A 14,084-nucleotide genomic window follows, 5' to 3' on the forward strand; every position below is an offset into this window, starting at 1 on the left:
GACGCTCCCAACTGGACTTTGCTTCAGAGTTCCTCTGTTGTTTTTAGTTTTCCCTATCCACACCGGGTTCTCTGTTACTGTGGTACTCATCTGCTTCTCTTCCCTCCCATGAATCACTGTTGTGTCCATGTCTTATCAGCAATATCCCAGAAGGAAGAATTAAATTTACTTGACCAGGTTTCCATGTTTTGAAAAGAGCCCTCTTGAATTTGGGATTGCATTATTGTATGTATTTTCCAACTCCCCTACTAATTCAGTTATATGGAGGGCACTGAATCCTGTACTATGTGGTTACACTCTAATTTCTGAGTGACATCTGGCAAAAAGTTTGGATTCAATATAAAGGTTATTTTTAAGAAGACTTTTCATTTTTATAAGACTAAAACATTGCCTTAGTAATTAAAAATAAAAGTGCTCTCCATAACTGGATGAGCATTTGCTTCTATATGTTTTAATACATCTGGAGAACATCCTATAACAATGAAAGTGCTTTTATTCCTGTGTTACTGATAGAAACCAGAAGCACAGTGACAGTAAGTGCCTTGGACAGTAAGTCCAAGTTCCTATAGAAAATCTGTGGCAATGGCCAAGCAGGAAGTTAACTCCAGATCCCTCTGTAGTTCTGCCATAACCATTGGAGGTTACTCATGGACCCAGGCAGTTACTGGACAGAACTTGCATGTGCCACATACAAACGGAGTGTAAACAGTTATAAATCCTCAGAGTTTAGCCTGCTTCTGTACCTCGTTTCTCTGTGTTTACAGAATGAAGATATCCCTTTCTAGGCTACTTTGAGGCAAGGAATAATGCTTCTGACTGTGAAAGAGTCTTAATAAAATTCTGACTGCGCTGAAATTAATGGTATCTTTATCACTGATTTCACTAGAGCTGGGATTTCAGGATTTCACTGGATGGGCAGTAGATAAATATTGAGCAGCATCTTTGTAAATGAATCTTGCAGTATATGAGTAGTTGCTGCCATGGTTCTCTGCTAGTGCTAAGTATTAATAAGAAGGTGACACAGAACAGAAATCTGCAATGGATTTCCTCTGGAAACTATGCTTCTCATATTTCAGAAATTATTTTGCTGTCAATAAACACAAATTCTGAGGGACTGCACAAAACTAATGCTGCAGAGAAACAAATGGTAACCAGATACACTAAATAACTGCTTCTCCTCTTAGTTAGTGAGAACCTGTAAACAAAAATCAGAGCAGAATTAAATGTAATGTTTGTAACATATTTATTTTTCCTTTATGAAAATGATTTGAGGAGAAAAAAATCACAAGTGCAGTTGAACTCTTAAGCAGTGATTCTGTTCCTTTCCAAGACATGTCAGCTGTAAAGAATCAAAAAAACCCATGAAAAAATTTAGAAAGAAAATTGTGTTTGACTAGTAAATCTAGAGTATTTTTCAAGTATCTGCAGTTCTTTGATACATGTGTATTTAATTGTCACAGCTGAAGTGGGAATGATAGTTCAGACATCATCTCTATGGTTTCAAAATAAAACAGACACCAGAATGTGTTATGTAAGTTTTTACCTGCAGATGAGTGTAAATGTTTCTATTGTACTCCTTGCAGACTGCTGTCCAAAATAATGTGCAGTTGATGAAACTACTTTCTTGTCTGAAATGCTAGATGAGACTTTAATTTGTAGAACTCTTTGTTTTGGCAAGAAAGACCAGAAATCAAAGACAGCCTGCTGGCAGTGATATACTGAAAGCACCATGAAGACATCAAACTCATCATAGTTGAAAAATAATGTTGATTGTTTATTGTGTATTAGTGCAAGCCAAGAATTCTATTTCCTTGTTAACAGAGCTGTATACAAGTCGCTAAAAACCTTACTAGTCCTTTGTTTTGTATTTGCAGATATGGGAACACTCTGTACATAGGTTGTAGCCTTTTGCTAAACTCAGGTTTGATATTTGTGGTCTCTCTAGTCTGTGTCTATCTTGTCTGGTTGGCCACATCAGTAATATCTGCTCTCAAATTCGGCAAATGACACACAGGATGGAACTTGAGCATGTCTGTGTGCAAAAAGGAATAGTAAGTACTTGCTTGTAAAGTCACAAAAAAATTGCTTTGCTTGGTGCTTAGCAAATATACAGAATCTATATGCAACAACCTGAATACACAGTTTTTCTGTAATGATTAATGAGTCTGAGTTAATTATCTGGAATTTTATTTGCAATTTTATTTCTGGTATTTGTCAATGACAACTTGATAAAAAGGTAGTAAAATTTGGTTTCTCTTTGACAACAATAAAACACTTTGGAAATAAACATTCATTTTTTGTGCAATGGCAGGGAAAAGTACTTATTCCCTTGCTCAGTAAATTTAGTGATATGCTTTTGCGTATCTTTGCCTAGCCAATACCCAGTGATCTCACCTATTTGGAAAGTCTTTTGCTGGTGTGACTCTTGAAATTCTAAGATCTGAGTAGCAGAGTACATACACTACAGCATAGAACTGATTATGACCAAGAGCTGCAAGGCTGTAATGATATTATCAGATTGTGATGGAGTGTTCAGGGACATCTGTCTCCCTGATACATTGTGGGATGCAAATCACAGATATAAGATGGGACAGGAACCCCAGAAATCAGATCCTGAAGTACTTTTATGAGCCTAAATCAATTCAGAAATAATCTTCTGACTCATTACAGGGACAGAGCACTGACTCTAAGATGTGGCTTTATGATCCCTTCCAAAAGAACAGTCCAAAGTGAGTTCAGTAGTTTTCCTGACTAGGACTGCAAAACAGAAAACTGAGTTCCATTATTTAAGACCACATGCTCTAAATAATAACCAATGCATTTGTTTTTGGAGCTTAGGAGAGAAAAGTGAGCCAGTGGTAATTGAAAAAAAGCTTAGTCCTGGCTCATCTGATGTCAGGGAAAATATCTCCGCTGGTTCTGATGGGTTCTATTTTACATCCTTATGCACACAAAATTTGGTTATTATTGAAATAAATTTAAGCCTCCTGTTACACGATGTTGACACAGCTGGTGATTTCCAGCCCCCCGTGCCCACTTGCAGGAACATGAATAAGAGATAGTGAAAGGCTTCGATGTCTCTAACATGAAAAATTGAGTTTAGCTGTATGGGAGAAATACATTTCCTCTGATTATGAAGGTTTTATACGAAGCAAAACCATGAGTTCAGATGAGTGGGAGACTTGATAAGAAAGCTGGCAGAGAGAATATTCAAACTTTACAGCTCAGGTTGACTCAAAATGATGTCTTGGACTAGGCAAAGTGGCACTAATTTGTCACTGCCTGTGTGGGTCTCTTAACAGGAGGTTAGTCACACTGTGAAGACAGTCAAGCCTCCACAGCTGTAACAGGAAGATTTTTGACTTCTCAAAGTTGAGTATTTTGGTCTTTCTGAACAGGAGTTGGGGTGTGTTTCTGCTGAAGTCAGAGAAATTTGAGAAGGCAACTTCAGAAGATGACTTTGAAGAGGCCACTGAGAGGGGACCTCGCTCATTTGCACAAATATCTAAAGAGATGGGGCCAAGAGGATGGACCAGGCTCTTCTTGGTGGTGCCGAACAATCAAACAGGAGGCAACTGATGCACAGAAGTTCCACCTGAACATGAGAAAGAACTTCACTGTGCAGGGACTGAGCACTGGGACAGATTGACCAGAGAGGGTGTGGAGTCTCCCTCACTGGATATACCCCGAAAGCATCAGGACACAATCCTGTACCCTGTGCTCTGGATGACCCTGCTGGAGCTGGGAAGTGAGACCAGATGATCTACTGTGGCCCCTTCCCACCTGAACCATTCCATGATTCTGTTAAGACAAGGAAGGTGCTGTTCCTGGGTTACTAAGGTTCAATCTTCTGGTCTCATAGGCAGCATGTCATACCAAATCTCTCAGAAACTGTGTTTCATCTTTAAAGTAATTCGTTCTTTTGCTTCCACTATTCCAGTTGGAAGGCTATTGGAAGTCTTGATTGCTCTAATGATCAGAAACTTTCTTCTAATTTCCAACCTAAATTTATTCACAGCTGGTTAATATCCATTTGTTTCTGTGCCAGTTTTGTTCTTAGCTAATTTAGGTTTTTCCATATCTGGTGTTTATCTCCCTGATGCATTTACATACTGTGATTATGGTCCTGCTGAGCTGTCATTCTGCTCAATGAAATAAGCCAAAATCTTTTGGTCTTTTCTTGTAAGATAGACTTTGCCTTCTCCTTGATCATCCTTCTTTGGACCTGTTTCCATGCCTCTCTTCTGTAAAAGATTCTCAACTGAAAATCTGCTACTGGCATTGTCAACTGGCACTGATATTTTCCTGACTATTCTGGAAAAAACTCTTCTAAAACTAGAACTGCATCTGTCTTTTTTATGGATGTATTTTATCGACAACTTATAGTCATTATGTATGTGCAAGTTGTTCTTCTCAGTAATTTCTATATTATAGTCCATGTCTTACGGTAGGTTTTCTGTTATTGATGATCAGCACTATACTGTAGTGTTAAATGAAATCATATTTTTATTGTTGATCCTCTGTATAGTGACCAAAACTCAGCAGTACTGAATCTTTCCCAATATTGACAATGTTTTCCAGCACTGAGTAATCAACAAATGTAGTCACCATTTTCCTGTTTCTGCTACATTTATGGATGAAACATCACAAACAACCACTTCCAACAGTGATCCACAAAAACCTTCCCTATTAAACTTTCCTCAGGCTGACAGTCCTTCCTTTAATGCTCTATTTTTCATTTCCCCATGAATGAGTTTCCTGCCCTCTTTACAGATTTACTGCTATTCTTTACTTTCTCCAGCTTCACTAATAATTTCTTTTGTAACACCATAACAAATGCTTACCAAAGGTCATACAGATCAAGTCAGTTATACCTCCCTTGCCTAAAACCCCGTTATGATAACAGAAAATGCTGTCAAGTTAGTTGGACATTATGTTCTCCTGATAAATTCAAATAGCATTTCTTTCTTTCTTTTTTATTTTTCTTTGTCTAGGTATGTGTAGTTTTCCTTGAAGTCTGTTCCCTAAAACCTTGGAGATTATGGATAGCCATATGGATATCCGGGCTGTTAGCTGTCTTACAACTTTTCTCACCTTATCTTAAATCTCGTATATTTTCTGTTGTTCTGTTCAGATTCATAACAAGAATATATTTTCTTGTTATGAATAAGAAAATATAACATATTTTATACCAAGTCTCCATTTAATATAACACATTTGTAATAGCTGAAGAATTCAAACCCTCTTAAACATTTTGGGTTTGCACCATAAATTAGGTTATCCATACTACAGATGCCACTTTGAGTATGTTTTGCTCCCCTCCCCCTTTTCCATCAGATAACCAAAAAACTTCCAATGATTAATATACTTCTAAGATCTAAATAAGCTTTACTTTAGGCACCTTATACTTTTTCCTTCTGCCTATGAGAAACTATCTCCATTCCCTGTGTATTCTCCATTCTCTGTGTTAAGGCATAACCTTAACAATTTAACAATTGAAAATATTAGTTCTGAAGCTTCTTACAGAATTTTTGCCCATTTTCTTCGGGTCCAGGTTCTTAACATGACCAACACCTTTGGTTTTCTGTCTTCCCTGAACAGCATGTAATCTTTTATCGTGAGTGCTCCAGGGATCACTGCTCTTTCACTATTTCCATGTAGTATCTAGCTGTCTTCTAATAATTCAGATTTCTTTTGTTTGCACAGGTTCAGGCAATTCTATGCATTCCTTCCAGCTGTATATAACTTGCCATGTTGTGTGCATTACCTGGATTGAGTAGAGTGGTAATATTAAAGACGTTTTCTACTGTTCAGAACAAAACCAGCAGTCACTTACTTCCTAGTTTCCATTCCTTAGCACTGTTTTCTCTGTTGTACATCCTAATTTTCCCTCTTTCTTTTATCTATCATTCTTTCTTGTGCTCCTTTTTCAAAGCCTTCTTAAAATTGTCCTGGTTCTTGAAAGGAGTGTTAGACAACATATAGCAGAAGATGAAAGATCTCATGTACATCTCAAGCCTGCAACTGGAAAATTATATTCCTTGTTAAACTTCCATGAATGACAACAGAAATAACCTGTCACTTTGATGAGACACATGTCAAGCTGTATTTTTTATTTCATTAATCACTTCTGTCACATTTCTGTCATTACTCCTATGACAATGGTGTCCAAGATCATATTGAAGACTAAGGCCATCTTCTACCTAGCATAAATAAAATGAATCTGTTCTTTTGTGTAAAACATGATTTTTTTTTTCAGATATTCCTATTAAGATTTTAAGAGGCTCTGACAGATTACTATCATATAAAAATGTGATGTTTACTCTCAGTTTTACATAATACTCAGAAGTACTCAAGAAGCTTCTATTTACTGTGGTCTTTGTTTATTCCTACATTAATATTAGCAAAATTGACCATAGGAAACTCTGTGAAGTTAAACTCTAATATTCAGCATTACTTATCAAGAAATATATTTCTGTATTTCAGAGTAGACTTAAATGGGCAAGTATTTCCCCTCAACCGATTTTTAATTAACAATGAATAAGAGTTCCTGGACCTTTTACTGATACGCCTACTAGTCAGAAAATGCTGAATTTGAAAATGTATTTTGTGACTGCTTTCCTGCCCCTATCCAGGAAATGCTGTATTCACTACTTGACACTGTAGCTTTGGAACCTGACTGGTGACGTTGGGAAGACAGAAATTAATGTGAAAAAGGCTTGGAAGCAAATTACTCTGTTTTTTACATCAGTGTAATTTCCAATTAGATTCACTGATGTAAAGGTTAAGTTACAGCTGGCTCTAATCTTGTTAAGACAAATTTTAAAGTTTGTTTCCTCATCTTTTGAAAACTATTAAGGTCTATAAAGCCAAATGATTGATAGTAAATGCATGTCAAAATAATTCTGAAGGTCTCATTTCTAAATGTCAGTGGACAAGAGCATCTGAATTTCTTTTATGTATCTCCTAACAGCAAATGAAGTCTTAATGTAATCAAGAATGGTAATTTGTCTTAATTCATTGCACAGTACTTTTCTTATCACACATGCTTTTGTTGTTCTAAATGCATAGGTGCTACTTTGTTCCAAATGCATATTTTATTGAAAAATGCTGTCCAAAGGTATTGGTATTCAACACCTGTATTGGGGTAAGAGGTATAAAAAGGAAATTCTATGAAATGAACAGTTCAAGTTACCAGAAGACAGTAGACTGCTCTAAGACAAGTGAACATGAAGCATTAGAGTGTTCCACATTTTACAGAGAAACTCACAAAGACTTTAGTGTGGCTCTTTTCCTGTAGGGATTGCCAAAACAGAGAAGCATGTGAGAAAAGCGGGTTTATGGGCATAGGTCTACCTTGCAAATGTTGTAGATAAAACTCAGGTGTTTTTTTTAAACCTGGCTACTTCCCTTCTCGTGGCAGTCCCCTATTGTTTCCTAATCTTCATACAGTTTGTGAAGAGGGAGCTCTGCTGGTAACCAAATTTTTCACCATCAGTTCACTTCCTTCTACTTGTGGCAGTGAGTAGACCTTGGCTGTGGAACATTTCTGTTTTGTGACCAAGTGCTGCTGAGAGGGGACTCGGCCCCTGTTGCAGGCAGCAGTCATGGCCTGGGTGAGTTGGGTGCCCTGCCGTGGGCAGCAGGAAGGAAAACACAGCACAAATGTGGCAGGAGGCAAAACGTTTGATGAAAGCCTTCAAACTCGAGCAAGGAGGAGAAAATCAACAAACAGGACAATGAGAGGCAAAGCAGTGGCAAATCTGAGTGTCATGACAGGCAATGGAGAAGTAGAGGAAGAAAACTTAATGCTTACATCTACTATGCCAACCTACAGAAGTTCAGGACAACCCGTTTTTTGAGAGGAACTGCAGTAATGCTGACACATGACTAATCGTGCAAAGTTTGGGAAAATCACCTTTGGGGGCTACCATTAAACTTTGGGTTGTGATTTGCATTTCTGGGCATGGGTAAACTGATGAGACATGGATTTTTTTTTTCCATTGTGTATAATGAGTTTCACTTACTTGATATTTTAGAATTTATTTAAATGCAAATAAACCACTGGAAGTAAAACTCATGTACCAATGACTCAGAACTTCAAGAGCCTGAGAGCAGAGCAATGAAATATCAGACTGTTTATAATAATTCTAACTTGGTAGAAAAATTTGCTGAATACAGTCTTTATGATCCTTAGGCATTTTATTAGTAGTATTACTGGACAATGATGAAAATCCACAGCTACAGAAAGTCACCTCCTAGTTTACATGCCATGACACTGATTTGGAAGGCAAGTGTTTCTCTCAGTTTTGCAGGATCACCTATTTCTGAAATAGACTGTGCAAAATTAGATTCTGTGACACAAACAACTAGTACGTACTTTGTGCACTGGGTAGATTCATTCTAAGTAGTATTTCAATGTTTTTACCTTTTTCGTGTTTAACTTTTGCAAAAAGAGTAGCAAATTAAGCTGGATAGATGATTTTAAATGGACCTGGTTTGTACATCAACACCTTTTTTTTTAAAGCTTACTTAGATACAAGACTATTATAAATTACAAAACATCCTACAGCCAAGTTATGAGACTGCATTTCCTAAAGTCTAAATTTCCATATGCGTTATTTTTTCCATCCTTTCATGCCCCTTGTTCTATTTGGACAATTCCTCCTGATCCACCTGGTGGACTTTATCTGAACTTTTTATCCTCCTCCTTTGCATAGTAAATTGTGACAATAGTGGTAGATTAAAAAAAGAAAGTACAGCATGATTCTTGAGTAAACAGCGCCTCTTTGGTGAAAGTTATATACTGGGTTTAGACTAACATTTATATTAATATATGACAGAGACTACACTAAGGACTGTTGTTTTTCTATGTTTTGAATGAATTTAATTACAGAATAGAGGGGTGGATCCTTATCTAGTTAGTAAAAGTTCTTCCTAATTTACATCCAGTAAAAATATAGCATGAGCCAAGAATTTCTGAGCCTTTGCAAGATTTTCCACTAGGCTCTTGTAAAACTGCCTAACAGCTTCATGGAACACTCCTCTCTACCAGCATTGCAAATGCTCACAATTTTTACAGTTTCTGTCTGTGCCTTCGCCAAACACAATTTATCATCTACTTTCTTTGAATGAACTTCATTCTATGAAAGTGAGCTCATTATTTTTACCTTTTTTTCAATTTATAAGCAGTCCATAATCTGATGTTCAAAACTTGGTAGAGCTGCTACTAAAATACTGGAAAATACCAAGGCAAAATAGACAACATACCACCATAAACACTGCCCTAGTATTGTGAGTACTTTTAGAAAAGAGTTGTAATAATAAAATATTATCAGTTTATCATAATGGAATTTTAGCTAGGCTAGGAGTTATGAATCATAGACACCACTAAAGATCAGTTAGGATTCCAGCCATGTGCCCAGATTTTTAAAATTTTGTAGCTTAAAGTTATTAAGTTTATGTTGATATTACAGCTGAGAGGAGATTCAATTTAGCATTGAATTCAATTTTACGTTGTGCATATTCTTTGTAGACCATTTTATTAATGTAAAAATGAACATTACTTTCTCTTTTTATTCACAACTGTTTAATTGCTTCGGGGTTATTTATTTTAGGTAGCAGTGTAGCCAACACTGTATTTTTAATAGGTTACCAAGTAAACCAAAATGGGATTTGCATCTGCAGTTAATCGTGAGACTGTTCTGCTTCCCTTTTCTCAGCGAGTTAGTGTGTCTTAAATGCCAAGAAATCAGTATAAAAATGTCTTTTATAAAATATTTAGCAGTGCTTTTCAGGCCCACCAAAACATGTGAAGCCCTTGAGGTTCCACCTTGCAGGAATTTTCATGTATACATACTTATTTTTTTGCAGACCCACTATGATCATACAGGTATGTGTTTGACAACTGAAATCTTACTGAAACGTGAATGATTAATATGGATTATTTCATGTAAATACAAAGTACCAATGGTAGAATGTTAAATATCACAACACAAAAATTAACGGCATGAAGCTGATTGCCTATGCAATCAAAAGTTTAGGAGACAAACTATCTGATCTGGAACTTGGCCAAGGCATCGTGACTAACAAACCTGCTCCTGCAAAAAAGTGCCAGAGGAACTTTGATACCCCTGTGTGGTCAAGATTTGTGCTTTGTCTAAATTAAGACATCTCGAAACACAACACTACCATATGTAAAATCCCATGCCAACATTTGGCAAAGCACTTGTTCTGCTCAAGCATTTGTGCTGGGGAAAGCAGACTAAATACAGCATCAGGGCAAACAGTTTTGAAAGCATTTATTTTGAATTTCATAGGAAGTCAAATGCTGTGCAAATCCCATTCTGTGATTGAAATTTGCCCCCTGTTCATTTATAGAACTTTCATAAAAGTCAACAGGAGGTCTGGCACCAGGTCTACAATATACTGTAAAAACCTTAAAACATCTTATAGTTGGTTGTTAAAATGACAGACATTTTAGAGCAGTGATTGGGGGTTGAATGTTCTGCTTCCATCTGGTCTGCTACTGTTCTGTTGTAGATGGAAAACAGCACACAGGATTGCACACATTATCCTAAGAGACAAACACTCTCTTTCACCTGTACAGTTTAGCTTTTAGACTTGGCTCTTCTGCCTCATCTGTGAATCCCAGGGTGTGCTCCTGTCTCCATCAGGTTCCATCCAGTCAGAGCCTACATTTACTGAATTAAACAGGACTTCTTACATAACTGAGGTTGTACATTTGTAGACAAACAGCCCATGCATCTCATCTGAAGCTCTCTTGCTCATGCAAAAGCCTCACCCCTGGGGCTCAGGAGGCAGCTGGAGCCTCAGGACCCACGGCAGTCCCTGCTCTGCTTCGCGCGGTCACTGCGCAAACCGAACTGGTCGGTAAACAGAGCAAAATCAAATGCTAAATCTCATTATGATGGTGAAATAGCCTGGAAAGAGCTCCCGTGGCACTGGACCTCTCTGCATCCTAGTGCTGGTTGTGGTGCTGGCTCTCTGGAAGGCCACTTCACCTCTTTCCTGGTGTTCTACCTGAAAGCGTGGGGTGCACAAGTATCACAAAAGCAAATCCTACAGAAAGGCACCTGGGAATGCGGAGGCAGGACATAGCTTCCTTCGATATCTTTTTTAACTGCCTTTGGTATTTCGGCTTAGGACCTCTCTAGTATTTCTGTGTTGGGAGGCTTCATTTAGAAAATAGTAAGAAGAAAATCTAAACCTAGGTCTTTGGAATAAACAAGGTGATTTTCTGATTTTTGGGAAAAAAGACCCCAACAAACCTAATCTGTACTATAAACAAAATATTAAGAAGAGATATGCACATTATGGCCTGATGTAATAAAGTAGTTTCAGTGCTGGACTTCAGCAGATCTTAAATGCAAAGTATATTTAATCTACTTGTACAATTTATTGAGCTTAGTCAGAAATTCCCCACTGAAGCTGATAAGGATTGATGCCTCTCCAAGAGAGGTAAATTCCCAATCTCTGTAATTATGCTTATTACCTTGTTACAGTTGTTAGGTTTCTCCCATTTTAGAAGTATTCCAAGAATTAGCTGAGTTACAGCAGCTTATTAGTGAAACATGGGCTCTGCAAACATCTTTTAAAATAAATGAACTACGGAATTTATTCTGCAGGTTTCACTTTTACATCTGAGAACAGAACAGTAGGAAAAAGGGAAATGATTACTGGAATTCTAAGTCAGATCCTACATTTGATCCCAGTAACTTCAGAAGAACAATTGCTTTAAAGAGTGTAGTATCACGCATTATATCTTGGCCCATCATTTTGCATTTGGATGTAGCCAGGTAGTGTAGTTTACCCAGCTAAACATTACACCTTCTCTTCAAGAACTGTAAATTCTACTAAGGGCTCAGTGCCTTAAAAATGAGATTATTTTTGCTTAGGAGTCCAGGGTGCTGACTTATGTGTCTGACTTTATCCACCCAAATTGGGATGGGTTTATTGTTCATCTTATTTTAGATTAACAGGTAATGCAAACAGTTCTCCCTAAATTAGTACAAGTCTTACAAAAAGTCTTGGGATAGTAAGAAAGGACCTGTAATGCCTAAAATATGCCAACATTTTTCTTAGCATGAGGTTTGATACCGTATTTGTATGGTAACTTAGCTTATGTTCCAACATGGTTTAATAAACATTACAGTAGGTCATTTCATTGCAAAGAAATTAGCGTTTTATTGTCTTTGTCTGACTCATTTAAAGGCTCTAATTAAGGATATACTAAACATGAAAATCTCTCCTAAGGCTTTAGGCTTTGTAGATGTTATCTGAAGCTCATTAATGCTTCCTGTTAGGATAAAAATATATTTAAAAGTTTGGATTATGAACTCAGGTGGGCTTTTGTTTTTAACAATTACAAGTGTAGTCAACAGGAACAGTATTTTTACTTCAGCAAGCCTTTTAAGAGAATTTGGTTAGAATTTAACTATATTTGGGCTAGAAAAATAAAATTATTTTGAAATAAAAAATTTATAGGACACCAGTCACAATATATTTGCATGCTTTGACCTTATTTCCTATTGCAAGTTTGATTTCAATCTTTTGATGACTCAGAAAATTTACAATGCTGTGAGACACCTCAAGATTCCATTAGATTTCCTTTTATAAAGTGTTGTATGTTTGTTGAAACCTTGCAATATATAACTCACAGCAAAGAACTTCTGCTTTCTTAAGGATGTAAATACCTACTTGGCAATGTCCAATTCAGTAGCATTAGTTTCAGGACTGATTTTGTGTTTTAACCTTATTATCAGAAACAAACAGTAACGTGCATATTCCCTCCATTGATTCACCTCTTGTTAAACCTGTTTGCTCTCAATTACAAGCGGTATTATGACACATTATTTATCACTGCTGCGATCAGGTAACACAAACATGAAAGAGTAACTGGTATCATTCAGCTCTGGAAGGTAGTGCTGAATCAGAGTCCTCTCTTAACTCATGTATATCGTGCACAACCCTGGCTCTGACACTGCCTGATGTCCCCGATGAACATTCAGTCAGTATTTAAATGCTGTGCAGTCACACCAAACAGAAGTGGTCAGCTCGCACCTCCTAAGGCTGCAGTTCCTCTCTAAACAGCCTCAGTGCTAACAACACCACATCAAGGCTACTGCCACTGTACGTGATAAAAACACTTGATCGTTCCTGGCAATGAACACAAAGCCAGACTGGGTCCAAAGCAAAAGAACAAATCTGGGAGATCGGTGTAAACCTTTACTCCACTTTGATACTTCCTCCTTCTTCAAAACAGACTTGGCTTTCCAAGGAAGAGCCATGTGAAGGAGAGCGGGAGTCAAGGTTAAAGCCACCAGGTCCAAGGCAGTAGAATGTTTTTATGGAGGAGGGGTGTATTCTGCCAAGGCGATGTAGATCAGTAGGATCATGAGACAAGATTTCTGCCTAAAATCTTGAAGTCTCTTTGCCATGTGTTTGAATTCATTCTACAAAGTCATTCCGTGGCTTAGCAAAATCAATCCTCATCCCGCGTCGGGAGGGAAGAATAGAAATCCATCACCTTTAAACACAACACACTGAGCAAATCGACAGTTTGAGTGTGGTGTGAAACCTTTGCAGATTTTGCAAAGCAAGTGCTCTGTCTTTTCCCTTATTGTTTGCCCTTCACTTGACATACAGGAAGAGATGCATCAAGAGGATGGCAGGAGACATGTGTCACTTAAAGCATGCCATAACAATGTTTGCCCTGGAATACTCCCTTGAATCTGTTTGAACAAGCAGGCATCATACACGGAAAAATACACAGAGAACTTCACCTAGTTACAAAGTTGACAGAACCCCTTTGCCATCCTTCCCCTTGAGCAGCGCCAGCCGCAGGCACGCTGCTCGCTTTGGCCCTGAGCTGAAATGCCACGGTCACACTGTACCAGGTCACTTGTTGCACAGTGCCAGGGTGGCATCTCCCCTCCGCTCAACCCACCGAAACTTCCCAGAGCCACGTTTCAGCGGAGCCCGCTCCGAGCTCGCCGTGTGCCGCCTGCAGCCGCTTACCTGCATGTGTCCCTGGTACATCCTGCCGTGGCTGCGGCGCTGCC

General features: G+C 38.0%; 1 protein-coding gene and 1 long non-coding RNA gene across 12 annotated transcripts in view; both read right to left on the reverse strand.

Annotated features, from left to right (window-relative positions):
- PEX5L (peroxisomal biogenesis factor 5 like) overlaps window positions 1-14,078 on the reverse strand; it is a 105,732-nt gene extending 91,654 nt beyond the window's left edge. For all 11 annotated transcript variants that reach the window (XM_017726937.1, XM_017726933.1, XM_017726932.1 and 8 more), the window contains exon 1: window positions 14,041-14,078. In XM_017726937.1, coding sequence (XP_017582426.1) covers window positions 14,041-14,061 — 21 coding nt within the window. In that variant the 5' untranslated portion in view covers window positions 14,062-14,078. The remainder of the gene's footprint in view (window positions 1-14,040) is intronic.
- On the reverse strand, window positions 1,227-14,031 carry LOC108444866. Its single transcript, XR_001859576.1, has 2 exons — window positions 5,837-14,031; window positions 1,227-1,339 (listed from the first exon to the last, which is right to left on the reverse strand). It is a non-coding gene; the product is annotated as an uncharacterized LOC108444866 (long non-coding RNA).
- Window positions 14,079-14,084: the final 6 nt, after the last annotated feature.

The sequence above is a fragment of the Corvus brachyrhynchos genome, unplaced genomic scaffold (assembly GCF_000691975.1).
Source record: "Corvus brachyrhynchos isolate BGI_N302 unplaced genomic scaffold, ASM69197v1 scaffold162, whole genome shotgun sequence".
Classification (NCBI taxonomy): Eukaryota; Metazoa; Chordata; class Aves; order Passeriformes; family Corvidae; genus Corvus; species Corvus brachyrhynchos.